The sequence below is a fragment of the Oncorhynchus clarkii genome, chromosome 9 (genome assembly GCF_045791955.1).
Source record: "Oncorhynchus clarkii lewisi isolate Uvic-CL-2024 chromosome 9, UVic_Ocla_1.0, whole genome shotgun sequence".
NCBI classification, from domain to species: Eukaryota; Metazoa; Chordata; class Actinopteri; order Salmoniformes; family Salmonidae; genus Oncorhynchus; species Oncorhynchus clarkii.
The window spans coordinates 69,950,818-69,971,095 of record NC_092155.1 but is presented as its reverse complement, the minus strand read 5'-3'; the positions used below and the strand labels follow the sequence as shown (position 1 = coordinate 69,971,095).

The 20,278-nt window shown below is 41.6% G+C and overlaps 1 protein-coding gene across 1 annotated transcript; it reads right to left on the bottom strand.

Annotated features, from left to right (window-relative positions):
* Positions 1 to 243: 243 nt before the first annotated feature.
* LOC139417607 (acrosin-like) lies at positions 244 to 13,238 on the bottom strand. Its single transcript, XM_071166820.1, has 7 exons — positions 13,042 to 13,238; positions 12,394 to 12,671; positions 8,002 to 8,144; positions 7,628 to 7,843; positions 675 to 728; positions 417 to 488; positions 244 to 279 (listed from the first exon to the last, which is right to left on the bottom strand). The coding sequence occupies exons 1-7, from the start codon at positions 13,236 to 13,238 to the stop codon at positions 244 to 246; spliced, it is 996 nt and encodes a 331-aa protein (XP_071022921.1).
* Positions 13,239 to 20,278: the final 7,040 nt, after the last annotated feature.

Sequence of the window (20,278 nt, the reverse complement as noted above, 5' to 3'; positions counted from 1 at the left end):
GCCTGAGCCAGCTAACTGCCAGGGCTGTCCCTCCCTGTTGCTGAGGTTATTCTTTAAAGAGCCTCATCAATCGCTCTGGCATCACAGAAGGTTAACTTCTTAAACCTGGTGTCAAGCACAGCGGTTTCTGATAGCACGTAATTATATTCCATTGATGAACATAGGGTGTCCATCAACTCTGTCACATGTCCTGTGGTTACGTTTGCTTCTCTCTGGCGGCTGGCTGTGATTCGCTGCAAACCCTTACACAGCAGTATCATTGTTGAGGCTGTCACATAGCTGAAAAGAGAGAACAGTAACTTATTAGTTCAGGTTCATGTTTTGTCCACTGATACTACATTTTCATCTACTGCTCATATACATATATAACACTGGATTAAATAATGATGTAGTAATAACTGCTTAATGTACCTCACTCCACTGATCTCCACAGTGACCTGCTCAAAGGGTTCCAGAACTCTGAACACCTCCTCCACCACCTCCCATTCCTCTTGGGTCAGAGCATCAACAGGTGCATTGACAATGGCCAAAGTAGAGATGATGGCATCCTTTGACTCAAGAAACCTCTTCAACATATAACATGTTGAATTCCACCTTGTAGTGCAGTCTTGTTTAGGCCTCAGCTCAGGCAGCCCCATCTGGCATTGTGTAGACTTTAGTTTTTCAGCACCTACTGTGCTCCTGTATTCCACGGCTGCTTTCACTTTGTCCACAGTGGGCTTCATCACCTTCAGACATGGACATGGATGATGGATCCATTTGAACAATTTCATGGCTTTGGTTATTTTAGCTGCATTGTCGCTAACACAATACACCACTTTCCATCTACTTGCCATTCTCTGGCCACTCTCAACAGTTCCTCTGCCAAGTTCTCTGAGGTGTGTTTGTCACTGAACTCAAAGCAGTCCAAAAGACAGCTAGACATTAAAAAAAAATCTTCAATGAAGCGACATGTGGTTACCCTTGAAGTGCAGCAGTCAGTGGTAGGGCAAACTGCAGTAGCTTTTTGGACTTCTCCCGCACTGAAGCCTGTGTGCTATCGCACAGTTGTGGAATACGTGATTTTAAAAGGGTTTTTAGGGTATGTAAACATTATTAATTCAACATTATTAATTCAACTGTTCTGCCTTATTATTATTCAACCATGCTGGTCATTTATGAACATTTGAACATCTTGGCCATGTTCTGTTATAATCTCCACCCGGCACAGCCAGAAGAGGACTGGCCACCCCACATAGCCTGGTTCCTCTCTAGGTTTCTTCCTAGGTTTTGGCCTTTCTAGGGAGTTTTTCCTAGCCACCGTGCTTCTACACCTGCATTGCTTGCTGTTTGGGGTTTTAGGCTGGGTTTCTGTACAGCACTTTGAGATATCAGCTGATGTACGAAGGGCTCTATAAATACATTTGATTTGATTAAGTTGCATTGTTTAAAGTGGCTAGTGATACATTTTTTACATCAATTTCCATCAATTTCCATTATTAAAGTGGCTGGAGTTGAGTCAGTATGTTGGCAGCAGCCACTCAATATACCACAAAGAACAGCCCTTAGCTGTGGTATATTGGTCATATACCACAAACCCCTGAGGTGCCTTATTGCTATTATAAACTGGGTACCAACTTAATTAGAACAGCAAAAATTATGTTTTTGGTACACAGCTGATATACCATGGCTTTCAACCAATCAGCATTCAGGGCTCAAACAAATCAGTTTATAATTGTAGCCTAAATAAATCCCATTTCCACGTGCATAACTATCGATAAATCAGACAGGATAGTTTGAGTGTCGAAAGTTGGACAGAGGATCTCAATCTCTGCAAGAAACACTTGGATGAACTTTTTTTTAAACTAATGTTAGGCTATTTTCTAATTGTGCCGCTATTATTTTTGTCTTTTTTCTCTAACCTTTATTTAACTAGGCAAATCAGGAAAGTATTATGTGCCAGATGTTAAGTCTACAACTCATTAGAAAATACCTATTTGTGAGACGATGCTATGAGGCGGCACGGGCCAGCCTCATAAAACATTTTTTTTAAATCGGACTGGTGACATTTGCGCGATTGGTTTTCTATCGCTTATTTGCATTTCACGTCAATGATATAATGTCACCGTGTGGGACTGTGAGTCAATTAACCTTGTCGGAGTGGGCGCCCTGATTCTAGTTTGTGAGCTAGGCAGGCTGCTGCTTGGGAAGGTCTCCCACTCAGAAGTACGAGATGGGGAGGGGGGCGGGGGAAATCTATCAAATAGCGCACCTTTGTACAGTACCAATGCAATTAGTAAAATTAGTCACACTATGAAATACTACCAAATAAACCACAATTCATTCATAATACTGTGAATATAAAGTTTCAGACATTGTTGCATTTTTTTCTGGTTTGTGTGAAATCGTTAAGAATAATATAAACCAGTCTGCACACCACCGAGGTGAATTGGTTTAGTCTTGACTCTTGGTTGACAGTGTTAGGGGATGGGTAATGTATTGATGCTCGAGTGTCAAATCCCCACAAATTTGTCTTTGTTACTTCTTTTGATATTTCTTATTTTTGTATATACTTTTATATTTATACAGTTTTAAATTGTATGATTATTTATTTGTGTTGTTCCAAATGTCTGAATAAAAATTACATTTAGTGCCGAACAGTGATTTTTTTTTGTTAGCGGGGGTGTAATTGGCAAATCTCTTCTCTGCAACTGCGCATCTGTGTGAGTTTGAGTGAGCGACAGGGAGAATGATCTCTGTCAGAGCGACAGGGAGAATGAGTAAGAGAGAAAGTGGAGGTGTCTGTTGAATCAGGACACATGGGTTTTGCACCTGAAAAAAAAGGCGAGTTAAAATATATTATTAGAAGCGGTGCTATTTCAATTGAATCTACTTACACTACGACCAGGCAAGCATGGTCAGCTGAATAGGATGTCTCATGGGGAATCCAGTCTCAGTGAGACCTGATGCAGAGAAAAACAAACATTAATGATCATCAGCATAGCTAGTACAAACCAAGCTCTTACCAAGCCGGTTAGTAGGAATCAATACACATTGAAGATCAGAGTATCAAAGAGAAAAAAGTAACATTTCGCACACATAACTTTCCGTTAATGATTATGGATTTGAGGAAGGGTGGTTCTGCTCTCTCCATTCCCCGGGATGTAGCAGAATAGATCACTGGTTACTGAGTGGGTGTAGAGGCCATGCATCAGGTCATTGACGTTTCAGGAACTGTAAAGACAGAAACAAATCATGATTAATCATTACCTAAGGTCTTCACTAAGTTAGACTTAGCCTAGCAAGTACACTGACTATCGTTTCCCTCAGCAATATGTCAGTCAGGCAGACAAACTGAGATATATAGAGAGAGATGAACAGCAAAACCTCAGCTATTTACATTTCTTAGTCAGCAGGCTGGATAAATACTGTACTACTTCGCTTTGTTCTCTCCTCCATCCAAGCTAGAAGATTCCTGAAAAAAAAATAATAATAATAATTGAAAAAGGCTGTTGAGAAGTGTAACTTCAGAATGAGTGTTGAGGGGGAGCAGTGATATACAAAATTTATCATATTGTCAAATACAAAACACACAAAAATTCAAGGATCCTTGATGAATCAAGAAGAACTTCACATTCATATTGGGGCGTACACGTTTCAATAACTAGGCTTGCTAACAATGTCTCACACACACACACACAATCAATGTTTCCTGTATTTGTATTAATCAACCACACACACTCACAAAGCTAGCATGACACAATGTTGACATGATGAGAATCTTGTCATGCTAGCTATCTAAAGCTATTGTGATCATCATCTCTCCCTGTCTCTCACACAGAGACAGAGAGAGAACACACACACACACATTAACTAAACAGATAGTATCAAAATGTAAAAACGTTAGCTAGCTATAACATGTCTATGGAGGATTAGCCAGAGAGCTAATGTTAGCTAACTAAAATGAGCTATCTAGCAAAACGTTCCTTGACGTTTTTCTCCCCAACAAATCGCTGCTTTACACTCTAAAAAGAAAAGGTCCCTGGACTATCCTTTAGGGGTTCTTCATAGTTCAACTGTGGGGGAACCCCTATACGTTCTTCATATAACCCTTTTAATGTATCCTCAAAGAACCTTTTGGGGTTCATTTTTTAACTACCCCCCCGTCTCCTATTATTAATAATGATAACAATACACACAACAATAACACAATGTCTTAGTTCTCAGTGTTATGATTTTAGTAGCAAAGCAGAATAATAAAATCTAAATGAGGTAAACTCCCAGCAGAGCCCCAAGTCCGATGGATATATCCTCTGGCGTGTTGATGTTAATGTGTTGATGTTCTCCATATCCACAGCCAGAATGAATTTGCAGTGCATTGTGATCGAACAGGTTTCCTGTTATATTCATCAGAGGTGTAGGGAGGGTGAAGTCCAAAAAAATAGTACGTATACAGATGATTAACTTAACATGCACACAACAGAATTCATAGCTTGATTTTTGTGTTGAATGTGAATGAAAAAAAAACTGTTTTGATAATGACGTATGGGATATTTATTGTAATGGTAAGGGAGGACGATGGTAAATGCGAACTGCATAACATACCAATAGACATACTTTTGTCAAAAGCGAGCTGTTCAGTCATCTGCACGCAGTACAGCCAGCCTTCAACATATTCTTATAGCCTACATATTCTTACCTCTTGATATCCATTGAATTGTGTCCATTTTCTGTTTTAGAAAGATTGGTACACATATGAAAAGACAGATGGTATTATCATAAAACAATATAAATTTAGATCATACAAGGGACAAACCTTAAATTGAGATGTTTACATTTTTCAGTTAAGGTAAGTGGCTGCACCGGTTGTCCTTTCAAATCGAAATGTTTCAGTTGGGCAGTTAGGTTCCTGCAAGAACCCCCAACTAAGAAGGTTCCTCGATGAACCCCACCTCCTATGGGGTTCTTCGAAGAACCTTTTAGGAGCCATTTTCAGTGCTAAGAACCCTAAGATTCTTCAAAGAACTTTGAGGATCTTAGAAGAATGCATGTTGAGTGTAATAAAAACCTAAATGGCCTTACTCCTCAAAAAAATGTATTGAGCCGTATAAGCTGAAGTGGATTCGGCCCGATTACCATTAGCCAGAGCCCTGAGTAATATGATTCTGCCGGACTCTGGAAATTCTCAGCCCACATGAAGCCACCCAAGTCCATTCCGAGTCCCCTGTATCTCAAACGGAATACGCCAGAGCCCAGCGTGTTGACTGGGTACAGCATGCCATACACCCTAACCCGGCTTGGTGCGCTCTGCCTGCTGTTGTTTACCAAGTGTGCTAAGCTGAATCATGCAAACCCTGTTGAAAAAGAACATTACTCAAATTGTAATAATTGTAATGGTTCTTGTGTCTTATATGCAATGGGTGCATGAACCACAAACACTATGAACATGTTTATATAGATTGGTGTCTATTAATTGAGTAGTATTTAGATAACTGATCAGTAGTTCAATCAGATTTCAACCAAAAAACAGATATCAACCAAAATAAGACGTATTTTTCATGGCGTCAAATATACATAATGAAAAACATGACGGGTTATAAGACGTCTCGACCAGAAGTAAAAGACATCTTTATCAGGTCGTATGCCCATTGGGTGAGGGGCAGAGTAGTGTCATGACGCTGGCCTGGAGGTAGGTTTATGACAGTCATAAATACCCCCCCCCCTTTTTCCTCTCTCTACCCTACTGATGTGACTATTGAAAATCCCTTGGTTAACATAGAGATTCTGTGAACATCAGAAGGTGGGGGGAAATGAACCATATTTTGGTAATCCGACCAGTTGAACATATGCGTTGGTACTTAATGAATATGATGTCAGTTCGGTTGTCATCTGAAACATTCTCATCAATGATAGGATGACATAAATGGTACAGTGGAAAGTCTACACATTATAGTTATCAGATTCACATGGAATTGTTGTTTGAATATAAAATTATTGGTGAAAAGATTAAATGTAATTTTAGCTTCCATGAGAGATTTGGGTTTTCATAAGGTTAGGGCTCTGCTCAATCAGTGGCCCGCCCTTGTGAAGACACATGGGTTATAAAACTATGAAAACACACCCTTCTCCCTCCACTATATAAGCCATTGACGAAAATGTAACCTCCTGTTCCGAGGACGACGGTCCATACGTTAAAAAGGACTAACATGTCAACTACAGAACTAAGCCAACCTCAGCGTGAGCTTTTGTTGTGAATGGTATGAACTTTGAACTCTTATTCACTAAAGAAGTGAGACATTCTAGCCGTTGAGTTAGCAACAGCAGCTAAAAACGTGGGCTAGGAAAGGACAGACAGAGTATCCCGCCTACCACCCACGACGACGCTACAATGTTTCCCGTTTACCACCAGAGACACTCTTCAAAGGACTCTGTTGGGCAACACGGCCTTCCATCTACCACCAACCTATTGAAGCGCACCTCAGAGTAAATATTTATTGCATTTTCCTTTTCCAAATGGGCGGTAATTTATAATGCATAGGTTATTGTATTTACGATAGCACAGCTTCTCCTTTTTTTCCTCAGTCTTCCCACTCTTTCACTCAAACCCAATCCTTTGTGTAACCAGCTGTCATATCTGTTCCGTCCGCTAGGGACTTTTTCCTTTATGACATAATTTGTATTTAAGGTATGATTAATTCTGTGTATATGTAATTCTGTGTGATTAGTTTGGTATTTAGTAAATAAATAATTAAACCCACTTTTGTATTGCTGATTCAACTTGTTAGCCAGGGTTCGTGAAGATAACCAAGAATTTACAACTTTCAGATGAGACTGAAATAAGGTGACGAGTAATATTGACTGCTATTGATGTAAAATATTACTAGGTCTTTAAGAGTTTATTCAGGAGGGATAACAGCTTGGTGCCCCAACTTTCTAGTTAATTACATTTACATGATACGCTCAATCAAGTAATATTAATTACAGAGAAAGGATTGTATAGAATAGCATGTCATATCACTTAATCCGGCATAGCCAAAGACACGACAGTAGTAAGTAACTGAACAGATTTTTTTGAACAATATATTTGTGAAACAGAAAAATGTAAACATTTAAGTCGCATTTAAAACATAATCCATTAATGATATAATATATATATATTTTTTTTAAAATGTTTTTGGGACCAATCACAAGAGGGGCACCTCTGCTCAGTGGTTGAACTTGACATTTTTGCCAACCTGTGAGATCAAAATCTTGCCAATATAAGTAGGCTAGTAGTCCCAAGGAATATAATAGTATAGAATTCTCTCAAGAAATTATTAGTATGCTACAACATTTAATTTCATGTTCCTTAAGGCCTAGCTAATGTTTTAATGGGCTACTATGATAAAGTAAGACAGTGGAAACAATGGCCTTTTGGCATTTCACAGGTTTATCCTTCAACAATCATTAAATTGTTGAAATGACCCATCAAATATAGCCTACGGAGCCTTTGAATAATATGGTTTATTTAGGCTACTCCTGAGAAGTGACAGAACTATTGACAATGTCAAGTCATCAAAATGTAATGACCATCCATGAGAGAGTAGTTTATGTCAAACACTGGACTAGATTCAGCAGTTCACCTCATTCAGATTAGTCTAGAAACTACACTGGACAGGACTAAGATGAAATGGTTATCTAGCTGACAGACGGCTGACAGGGATCTTGACTGAGTTGTCTTCAGCCAGGCTGAGTACTTGCTGGCCATAGTATACACTCCGGGTCTTTTAGGCAATCCGCAGGCATCCCCAAAACTTGTCACGCCAACAATGTAGAATTTTTCCTGATCCTCACTGAAGCACTGGAGTGGACCTCCACTGTCTCCCTTCATAATGCAGTGAAAACAGAGTATGTTTATGGTATTATCATGGCGAACACAAGTTTATTCAATGGAACCCTATTTTCCATGAGCTCTGGTCAAAAGTAGTGCAGTATAAAGGGAATTGGGTGCCATTTTGGACACAGACATAATGGCCACCTCACCTGACATGTGTCGACCCCCCCGGTCTCAGAGCCAGCACAGATCATGCCATTCTTGATGTAACCGTTGTACCAGTCGATCTGGTTACAAGTATTTCGCTCAAACAGCTCCACCTCAGCTTCTTGCAGTGTGTCCATTGGCTTTCCTAAAGAGATACCAGACACACATTGTTCCAAGATGGCGTAGTGTGTGTTTGTCTTTGTCTTACCCTGCGTTTTATCCCGTGTAAATAGCAATAGTCTTTTTCGTATACATCTTAATCTCACTTTCTATCTACGAACTAAATATACTTTCCTGCAACCTACCTCAACCAATGTGGTACGGATCTGCTATTTTTATTCCTGGAACTTCTATCAGGAGCTAGCCAGCTAACTAGCTACTTGTCTTTGTTAGCCACGGCTAGCGGTATTCACTTTTTTCTCGGTCATCAGCCAGCCAGCCTTAGCTCAGACAACACCTGCCTGTCTGCACAGCGATATATCAACCCAGAGCATATTTGACTGCTTCTCTCTACCACATCACCAGATTCCTGCCGCTCTGGATCATTACACCGGATCATCGCAGCTAGCTAGCTGCAAACAAGTGGCTAATATTAGCTAATGCCTCTATCCCGAAGAAAGCACCAGCTAGCCTCGAGCTAGGGCCATATACCAGCTAATTCTAGGGCTACAATACCTCCTTTGCCAATTGGCCTGGACTCTTTGTCGACAAGGAGCCCTGCTGATCCATCACGACTGGACTGCCGACGTGATTGCCCGATGTGGTCTCAACGGGCTATTATGTTACGATGTCGCCGAAGAACCATCTACTAGTCCCGGCCCGCTAGCTTTTATGAACTCTTTGTCCTCTGCTCGCCTAGCGTAGTAGTGACTACCAAACGACACCCTGACTCACCTATTGTTGCTCTTTTGACCCTATGATCACTCGGCTACACAGCTGATGCCCCCTGGACTGTTTCAATAACATGGTACCTCATTTTGTTTACCTGTCGGCCCCAGCCTTAAACTCAGATCCTGTATGTGCCAAACTGACCTTTCATCGCCATTTACCCGTTGTCTTAGCTCTCCTGATCAACACCTTTGTTTGCTTTATGCCTCTCTAATGTCAATAAGCCTTGTCTACTACTGTCTTGGCTACTTCTTACTGTTTTATTTCACTGTAGAGCCCTCAGCCCCGCTCAAAATGCCTTAGATAGCTCTTTTGTCCAACCACACACACATGCGGAGACCTCAATTGGCTTAACTGGTGCCTCCAGAGACGAGACCTCTCTCATCGTCACTCAACGCCTAGGTTTACCGCCACTGTACTCGCAACTTACCATACCATTGTCGGTACATTATGCCTTGAATCTATTCTACCACGCCCATAAATCTGCTCCTTTTATTCTCTGTCCCCAACGCACAAGACGACCAGTTCTTATAGCCTTTAGCCGTACCCTTATCCTACTCCTTCGCTGTTCCTCTGGTGAAGTAGAGGTTAACCCAGTCCCTGTAGCCCCAGTACCGCTCATATTCCCCAGGCACTATCATTTGTTGACTTCTGTAACCGTAAAAGCCTTGGTTTCATGCATGTTAACATCAGAAGCCTCATCCCTAAGTTTGTTTTATTCACTGCTTTAGCACGCTCCACCTACCCTGATGTCCTAGCCGTGTCTGAATCCTGGCTTAGGAAGGCCACCAAAAATTCCATCCCCAACTACAACATTTTCTGCCAAGATAGAACTTCCAAAGGGTTGGAGTTGCAATATACTGCAGAGTTCTGTCATGCTATCCAGGTCTCTGCTCAAACAGTTCGAGCTTCTACTTTTAAAAATCCCCCTTTCCAGAAATAACTCTCTCATTGTTGCCATTCGTTATAGAGCCCCCTCAGCCCTCAGGTGTGCCCTGACCACCACATGTGTGCCCTGAACACCACATGTGAATTAATTGCCCCCCATTTATCTTCAGAGTTTGTACTGTTAGGTGACCTAAACTGGGATATGCTTAACACCCCGACCTTCCTACAATCTAAGCTAGATGCCCTCAATCTTATAGAAATGATCAAGGACCCTACCAGGTACAACCCTGAATCCGTAAACATGGGTATCCTCATAGATATCCTCCTGACCAACCTGCCCTCTAAATACATCTCTGCTGTCTTCAACCAGGATCTCGGTGATCACTGCCTCATTGCCTGCATCCGTAATGGCTCCGCGGTCAAACGACCACCTCATCACTGTCAAACGCTCCCTAAAACACTTCAGCGAGCAGGCCTTCCTAATCGACCTGGCCCCGGTAATCTGGAAAGATACCGCATTCCATCAGTAGAGGATCCCTGGTTATTCTTCAAAAGTGCTTTCCTCACCATCTTAAATAAGTATGCCCCATTCAAAAAATGTAGAACGAAGAACCGATTAAGCCCTTGGTTCACTCCAGACTGCCCTTGACCAGCACAAAAACATCCTGTGGCGTACTGCATTAGCATCGAATAGCCCCCACGATATGCAACTTTTCAGGGAAGTTAGGAACAAATAGACACACGCAGTTAGGAAAGCAAAGGCTAGCTTTTTCAAACAGAAATTTGCATCCTGTAGCTCTAACTCCAAAAAATTCTGGGACACTAAAGTCCATGGAGAATAAGAGCACCTCTCAGCTGCCCACTGCACTGAGGCTAGGAAACACTGTCACCACTGATAAATCTACGATAATTTCAATAAGCATTTTTCTAAGGCTGGCCATGCTTTCCACCTGGCTATCCCTACCCCGGTCAACAGCTCTGCACCCCCCACAGCAACTTGCCCAAGCCTCCCCCATTTCTCCTTCACCCAAATCTAGATAGCTGATGTTCTGAAAGAGCTGCAAAATCTGGACCCCTATAAATCAGCCGGGCTAGATAATCTGGACCCTTTCTAAAATTACCTGCTGCAATTGTTGCAACCCCTATTGCTAGCCTGTTAAACCTCTCTTTCGTATCGTCTGAGAGCTCTAAAGATTGGAAAGCTGCCGCGTTCATCCCCCTCTTCAAAGGAGGAGACACTCTAGACCCAAACTGTTACAGACCTATATCTATCCTACCCTGCCTTTCTAAGGTCTTCGAAAGCCAAGTCAACAAACAGATCACCGACCATTTTGAATCCCACCGTACCTTCTCCGCTATGCAATCTAGTTTCCGAGCAGGTCATGGGTGCACCTCAGCCACACTCAAGGTCCTAAAAGATATTATAACCGCCATCGATAAAAGACAATACTGTGCAGCCGTCTTCGTCGACCTGGCCAAGGCTTTCGACTCTGTCAATCACTGCATTCTTATCGGCAAACTCAACAGCCTTGGTTTCTCAAATGACTGCCTCGCCTGGTTCACCAACTACTTCTCAGATAGAGTTCAGTGTGTCAAATCGGAGGGCCTGTTGTCTGGACCTCTGGCAGTCTCTATGGGGGTGCCACAGGGTTCAATTTCTTGGGCCGACTCTTTTTTCTGTATACATCATTGATGTCGCTCTTGCTGCTGGTGATTCTCGGATCCACCTCTACGCAGACGACACCATTCTGTATAATTCTGTCCCTTCTTTGGACACTGTGCTAACAGACCTCCAGACGAACTTCAAAGCCATACAATACTCCTTCAGTGGCCTCCAACTGCAAGTAAAACTAAATGCATGCTCTTCAACCAATCGCTGCCCGCACCCGCTCGCCCGTCTAGCATCACTACTCTGGACCTTTTCTGACTTAGAATATGTGGACAACTACAAATACCTAGGTGTCTGGTTAAACTGTAAACTCTCCTTCCAGACTCACACTAAGCATGTCCAGTCCAGAATTAAATCTAGAATCAGTTTCATATTTCGCAACAAGCATTCCTTTTGCCACTACGGCCTATTTATTGCCGTACCTCCCTATTCTTACTACATTTGCACACACTGTATATAGATTTTTCTATTGTGTTATTGACTGTACGTTTGTTAATCCCATGTGTAACTCTGTGTTGTTTGTGTCGTACTGCTTTGCTTTATCTTGGCCAGGTCGCAATTGTACTATAATTGAGAACTTGTTCTCAACTGGCCTACCTGGTTAAATAAAGGTGAAATAAAAATAAATTTAAAAAATGCTGTATTCATCTACTGCTAAATTCAACATTCAGCACTGTTATACCCTTATAGCCTGGTCCCAGAAATGTTTGTGCAATCACAATGGCACAAACAAACTGGTACCCAGGCTAAGGCTCTCAACACCTAAACTTCTCTTCATCCAGGGGTGCTGCACTGTGGCTGAACCTGTTGTCCTCTCAAATGGATGTGTTTGTGTTATACGGGGGGTTGAGAGCAGAGCAGGAGGCCAGTTTCCGATGTTACAGTTTGATTAATAACGGTTGTATTGTATCATATTGTGTTGTCATTTCCTAATAGATCCCACACAAACCTTTGAAAGAAGTGCTGCCCCAACCACTGATGAAACACTGGTTGAGGTTTAAATTGAACTCCTCCATCTCGTCTTCCACTGTACAGACAGGCTGGACAAAGTCTGTGTACTCCAGTGGAGAGCTGAGACGCAGAAGAGCTATGTCGTTGGAGTAGCTGGGGTGGTGGAACTTCTCATGGGCTCTGACCTCCACAACATAGCGGCGCTGGGAGTACTGCCCTGGTTCTGTTAGCACGTTGAGTCCTGCCACCACGCGCAGACTGGACCTCCTATGGGGTCTGGGCACAGCAAAAGCAGTTGGGGGGTTAAACAACAGAAATTATTATTTTGAGCAGAAGAGTATCAGCAGCTTTTTCCATTGTTTACTGACTAGAAGGAAACATGCATTATTGAAGGATGAGAAAGTATGTATCTGCCACTGCAATGTCATTTCTAAGTTAAATAATTTTGTCTTATTAAGCCTATAAGCAATTGAAGAAAATGTTTTTTATCAGTGACACTTTCAATTATGTATCTCAAGTGATTCTACCTGTTTGTCTTTATCTTTTTGCATGTATGATTAGGCATGGTGATGGCTGGGTAGCCTATGTAGATGTAATATAGGCTATTCATGTGATTTATTTCTTGTTGGTTATATAGATGACTCACGGAACGATAGTGAAGCAGTGTGCAGCGGTGAGCACCCAGAGGCTGTTGAGGATGGTCCCGCCACAGAGGTGCCAGGACCTCACCTGCACGCTGACCTGCCAAGGCCATGCACCCAAAGGTGCATTGCGCCCTCCAACAACACGTGACCCTCCTGGAGCGTCCGCCAATGGCCGCTGTCCGCATGCTGTCATCACCATCGCAGAATAATGGAAATGTAGAATGTAAATTTAAGTTTCAGTTGAAAGTTATGCAGGTCAAGCATGCGCACTAATGATCACATATGAAACTGATTATCACAGTAGGCCGAGTATGGCAAAAGTAAACACCTTTACTCTGCTTATCATAATCGATGTAAGGTCAATATCAAAGTAAACATACTGATTAAAACACCTGGTTTTCTGATTAAAACACCTGGTTTCGAATTATTAGGACATGTGAACGACTTAATCGGCGTTCCAGCGATATATTTAATCTGCGCATGTGCCAGCCCGTAGCACAAGCCTCCCTCAATAGGCTGGAATCAGCTTTCGCGTCATCGCTTATTGGCAACATTTAGCGCGCCCGTTGCGCACAATTCTTTTCATGATATATCTGGTATTGATCTAGGACTTACTTCCTTGTGCTGAAACTTCAGATAACAATACACTTATGGACAGGGCACATTGTAAAAAGATTCCAAATGTCCTAAAGTCCATCTTTATGTGAGGAAAATGTAGGTGGACTAAACTGGCAGGTGGATTGGTGGATCTCCAATCATTGATTGATTCATTCATGTATTGTTTCAAAGCAAAGAGCTGTCGGCTTTGTGACGTAATAACAAGTTTGGTCTCCTTTTTTTTTTACTGTAGGCTGTGTGTGAGGTCACTTATCAATAACTAGGGACTGGGATAATGTTGATACCGGCTATCATAGGCTACAATATAATTTCAGATTTTGCATATCATTATTTGCAACGAATTTTAGGCCCAATTTACGCAGTGTCTCATGTCATCAATGTAGCCCACATCAGTAGCCTAATGATCACTTACAGACAGTAAAACATTATTGTATGCCAACAACTCATTAGGCTACATTGGCCACGATGTAGGTCTACAGTAGCCTAAACGGCATATCATAAATCTTACAAGACTGGAAAAAGTGGTCCACAATGATCAGCTGATATGGCCCATTCAGTTGCTGTGCCTGTGCTGAACGCCCTACAGGCTAGTATTTTTAACTATTTCACCTCTCTCTTGTCGAGGTATTTGAACAAAAGTTAGATAACAATTCACCTCTTTATTGTGTTAACATGTACAGTAGGCCTGTTGTTGACGCACAAATGAATGGTGGTGGTGGTCACTGATTTCTTCAGTAAAATGCATTTGCCGACACTCCCTTATATTTCTGCTGAGTGTCATCAATTATGTAGCCAGGGTAGCTGCAAGCACTGAGGCAGCAGCAACAATATGGCGACAATCCCAGTTTCTCACGAATCTTTTCGACATCTGCAGTAGAACAACGCCTTTCTGGGTTCCTTGTAATGCGTATAAAGTAGGTCAATTCTTAGCTTTTTCTAAAATGGTTGCATGTTTTGATGAATTGGTTGGTTCTATAGTCTGTCAATAACTTGATAAAAATGTCGCAGAGCTGCTCTCTGACCAGCATCTTCTTTTTTTGCTTGAATTGGCTGCCTGCCTTAACCTCAACCTGATTCCCGTTATATTTAAGCTTAATAGATATATTGCTAATATCCTTCACTGAGCTAGCCATAATATTGTTCAGACAAGTAGGAAAAATTATAAGTAGAAGAGGATGGCCACAATTTTGACAGCTTCAAAAACTCAACAATTTTTTTTTTTTTTTAAATTATGATTATCAAACAACAATATATGATTTTGTGCTTAAATTTGATTTAATTTCGTGGTAGTTATGACACGCTGCAAATATTGTCCAAACGAATGTATGGTAATGAGCGTCAGTAGCCTGACGAGACCATTCTCTCCCCCACCTTCCCCCCCAAAATGCTCATCCATCTAATCGAGCCTATTCTAACATGTAGGGGTGTTTTCTGTGGTGCCAGAGCCTTTGAAACTATGCTTCTATCCTCCACGAGTCTTTTTCATCAACCTTTCATCTTAAAATTGATAATCAAAGCAAGAACCTTACAACCATTGTAATTTCGTTGCATACACATAGCCTGGTATCGATCAGGTGGTGGTCGACATGGCTTTACGGGTGTGGTAGCCTACACAACTCCTTCCTTCAATTGGAGCCGAGTTTCCTGAGTCTACCATGTTGATGGCGATAAGGTAGGAAGGACTATGTATTCGAGATGGGAAATTTTGCACGGTGGGAAAATATAACAGCCTAAAAGCCTAACATAGAAAACAACCCACTGCAGCATTTCGTTGTGTTTCTTAGGCTGTGATGCGCCGCACTTTTGGGTAGGCTGGTGCTAAACGCGTACATTGCAATATCTGTGCACGATTGTTAATTTGTCGTATTATGTACAGTAAGTCTACAAACCGACTTTGTGATAAGATTGGCATCGGTAGAATGATCGATATAAAAACACATGTTTTGTTATTCATCAAAACATTCAGTGGTACTCGATTGCCGGTGTTAAGCGTATTTCTCCTCCCGTGAAAATCAGATTAGATAACAACGATACACTAAACTAGTGTGCACATCTTTGGCAGGGAGATTGTTGTCATTGAGTTTGTAGTAAACAATAGTAGCCTGAAATTGATAGGGCCATCGACTGCCAGGAATATGGCAGGTTCTGGTGCAACACACTGAGATCTGCCTGCTTCGTTACAGAATATAGATTGCCATTTGCCATCATACAATGCCGCCGAATGTGTATCCTAGGCTATATTTGGAAAATGTTTGTCAATATGTGAAGTAAGGACATTTGAAGTAGCCTAAGGCCGTTTGGCCACGGGTTTACCTGTGAGACATCGTCGTTAACAGCAAGAGCTGCATGGCGCCTTCTGTATACTCTGTCTGAGATGGTTACATAAAACTGGGCCGGTGCACCGCCACCGGATGAAAGAAAATTACAGAAAATGTGTTCATTTCGTATTATGTCAAACTGTGTCCAAGCAAGAATAGAATATGAGGTATGGTTGCTATCGAAGTTATGCTGATGCATAGGCTAGCCCAATCTTACATTAGCCAGTGTGGTAACATTTACCTTGGTAAGTAGACGCTGTAGCCTAAAAAAAACATGTGCATTTTGATATTGCTTGTGTTTGTTTAATCAACGGAACATATTCCATTATCGGATTATACGACACCGGCAGCCCCATATCACTGTTAGTATTAATGTAGCCTATGACTTTTGACTCATGGCCTGCATCCTAAGATCAATTTCTGCCCAAATATCTTGTCCTGTTATCATTAACGCCCCAATACAATACTTTTTCGGAGTAAAGCAATCAAAGAAAAATAGTGTGCATGTTGATATTGCATTCCAAAGGCTTTTTTTTTTACAAGATATTTGAGCCACTACTCTCGCTTGCCTCTCGATCTTGTAGTGCTGAAATGGACAGCGCCCGTGTGCAGCGCGAGACGAGGGAGAGAAAACTTCATTCCAATCCCTTTCCCCTTCTTTCTCTTATCTCTGATTTTAGGCTGCAATATTGTTGCTATTCTAGCCTGTTAGAAGTGTTTCGGGCTGCCTGTAAGGTTGGTTACGTTGTCAATCCCTGTATTTAGTTATATTGTGTCAATGCAAACGACACAGTTATACAACAAGCTCTACAGTGAACGAGCAGTCAGTGTGAGGACAAAACACTGACATTTACGTTTTTATCGTTGGTTGAATTTAATATTTAATTTGAAATCGTGAGATTTATACAACGTTATTCATTGCAATATGTTAGCGGGACGTTTCGATATTTGCAGGTTTATACATGATAAATGATAGGCCCATTTTGGATGTAGGGCTCATCCTCCCTGACCGTCTTGGTTCAGAGGTTAGATGAACCCTCTACAGAATATGTAGGCTATAGAATGCATCATTTGTAGTTTGTGTGAATTGTCCTTATACGAGTATACCAGACCTGTACTCTGGACAGCTTGATGACATGAGCTTGAGAGTCACAAAAACGTTAAGAATATTGACTTCAAATATTGATGACGGGCAGTTTGTGTGTGTGTGTGTGTGTGTGTGTGTGTGTGTGTGTGTGTGTGTGTGTGTGTGTGTGTGTGTGTGTGTGTGTGTGCCTGTGAGAGAGAGAAAGAAATTGCACTTTGACTGAAGTCATATTGTAGAGAAACTTTGTATGTTGTTGAATAGTGATTGTGGTCGTGTTTAGAAATGGTCTTTTGACAGATGCCCCAACATGATTATGTACTAGTGTCATTTGCAGTACCCTATTATGTGAGGGTGGTATGGGAACTGGATCTACTAGCAACTGAATTTGTGCTGTAATATTGATAAAGTTTCCTTACAGTTACACATCCCATAGTCTGTTGTGGTCTGTTGCCAGGTAGGTCTCTCTTTTCCTCTGCTGGCACAGAGATTCATGACACGGCACATTTCTATACTACCACTTTACTACTGTACTATTACCATAATACTGTTGTATTTTATACATTTTGCCAAGCATGGTTAGCATGGAGTGGGATAGTGAAAAACTTGCCATTATAGAAGTAGAGGGCAAGCAACAACAAAAAATGATTAGATGATAAATGATAAAATGATACCTAAACAACATTAGTGTTTTATACTGCACTATTAGAAAAAAACGGTTCTATCTAGAACCTAAAAGGGTTTTTTGGCTGTCCCCAACTTTGAATAACCTTTTTTTTCCAGGTAGAACCCTTTCCACAGAGAGTTCTATATGGAACCCAATAGGGTTCTACCCGGAACCAAGAAGGGTTTTTCTAAGAGTGTGATGGTAATGATAATATATTTTCAGCATTCATTTTTGTTACAGTAAGAGCAGCGCCTCGCCGCTTTCTAAAGATCTAACTTAACTGAATATACAGTACCAGTCAAAAGTTTGGACACACCTACTCATTCCAGGCTTTCTCTTCATTGTTTATATTCTCTACATTGTAGAATAATAGTGAAGATGTCAAAACTATGAAATAACCCATGTGGAATCAAGTAATAACCAAAATAGTGTTAAACAAATCAAAATATATTTTTGACTTTAGATTCTTCAAAGTAGCCACCCTATGCCTTGATGATAGCTTTGCACACTCTTGCATTCTCTCAACCAGTTTCACCTGGAGGGCTTTTCCAACAGTCTTGAAGGAGTTCCCACATGCTGAGCACTTGTTGGCTGCTTTTCCTTCACTCTTCGGTCCAACTCATCCCAAACCATCTCAATTGGGTTGAGGTCGGGTGATTGTGGAGGCCAGGCCATCTGATGCGGCACTTCATCACTCTCCTTCTTGGTCAAATAGCCCTTACACAGCCTGGAGGTGTGTTGGGTCATTGTCCTGTTGAAAAACAAATTATAGTCCCACTAAGCGCAAACCAGATGGAACGGCTTATTGCTGCAGAATGCTGTGGTAGCCATGCTGGTTAAGTGTGCCTTGAATTCTAAATAAATCACTGAGAGTGTAACCAGCAAAGCACCATCACACCTCCTCCTCCATGCTTCATGGTGGAAACCACACATGCGAATATCATCCGTTCACCTACTCTGCGTCTCACAAAGACACAGCAGTTGGAACCAAAAATCGGACAGATTTCCACCGGTATAATGTATATTGCTCATGTTTCTTGTCCCAAACAAGTCTCTTCTTATTATTGGTGTCCTTTAGTAGTAGTTTCTTTGCAGCAATTTGACCATGAAGGCCTGATTCACACAGTCTCCTCTGAACAGTTGATGTTGAGATGTGTCTGTTACTTTAATTCTGTGAAGCATTTATTTGGGCTGCAATTTCTGAGGCTGGTAACTCCAATGAACATATCCTCTGCAGCAGAGGTAAATCTGGATCTTCCATTCCTGTGGCGGTCCTCATGAGAGCCAGTTTCATCATAGCGCTTGATGGTTTTTGCGACTGCACTTGAAGAAACGTTCAAATTTCTTTACATTTTACAGATTGGCTGACCTTCCTGCCTTAAACCTCTTAAGGATCCACCCCCTTTTTTCAAAGTTTTACCTAAAATGACATACCCAAATCTAACTTCCTGTAGCTCAGGACCGGAAGCAGGATATGCATGTTCTTGATACCATTTGAAAGGAAACACTTTGACGTTTGTGCAGATGTTACATTCATGTAGGAGAATACAACACATTAGATCATGTAAAAGATAATACAAAGAAAAAACCAACGTTTATTTAATTGTTTTTGTATCATCATTTTTTAAATGCAAGAGTAAGGCCATAATATATTATTCCAGCCCAGGTGCAATTTAGATTTTGGCCACTAGATGGCAGCAGTGCATGTGCATTTCTGTCAAACAATTTATATCAAGACTGCCCAAATGTGCCTAATTGGTTTATTAATAACTTTTCAAGTTCATAACTGTGCACTCTCCTCAGACAATAGCATAGTATTCTTTCACTGTAATAGCTACTGTAAATTGGACAGTGCAGTTAGATTAACAAGAAGCTTTCTGCCAATATTAGATATGTCTATGTCCTGGGAAATGTTCTTGTTACTTACAACGTCATGCTAATCGCATTAGCCTACGTTAGCTCAACCGTCCCGTGGGGGGGGGGGGGGGGGACGACCTATCTGTAGAGATCCTTGAGAGTAGTGATGGACTGTTGTTTCTCTTTGCTTATTTGAGATGGTTGTGCCATAATATGGACTTGGTCTTTCACTAAATATGGCTATCTTCTGTATACCACCCCTACTTTGGCACAACACAAGGTAGGGGTGGTATATTGTCCATAGGGTGTGTTCATTGTCTATAGTTTATTCCTGCCGATACCATAACCCCATCGCCACCATGGGGCACACTGTTCACAATATTGATATCAGCAAACCGCTCACCCACACATCACCATACACGCTGTCTGCCATCTGCCTGGTACAGTTGAAACCAGGATTCATCCATGAAGAGCACCCTTCTCCAGCATGCCAGTGGCCATTGAAGGTGAGCATTTGCCCACTGAATCCGGTTATGACGCCGAACTGCAGTCAGATCAAGACCCTGGTGAGGACAGCGAGCACGCAGATGAGCTTTCCTGAGACGGTTTCTGACAGTTTGTGCAGAAATTCTTCTTTGTGCAAACCCACAGTTTCATCAGCCGTCCGGGTGGCTGGTCTCAGATGATCCCCCAGG

Coding starts and splice junctions, on each gene's coding strand:
- LOC139417607 (XM_071166820.1), bottom strand. CDS start 13,238: ATGGTGATGACAGCATGCGGACAGCGGCCATTGGCGGACGCTCCAGGA. Junction 8,145..12,393: donor GGGCAGCACTTCTTTCAAAG/GTTTGTGTGGGA, acceptor GTATCTCTTTAG/GAAAGCCAATGGACACACTG. Junction 280..416: donor TCACTGTGGAGATCAGTGGA/GTGAGGTACATT, acceptor CTCTCTTTTCAG/CTATGTGACAGCCTCAACAA.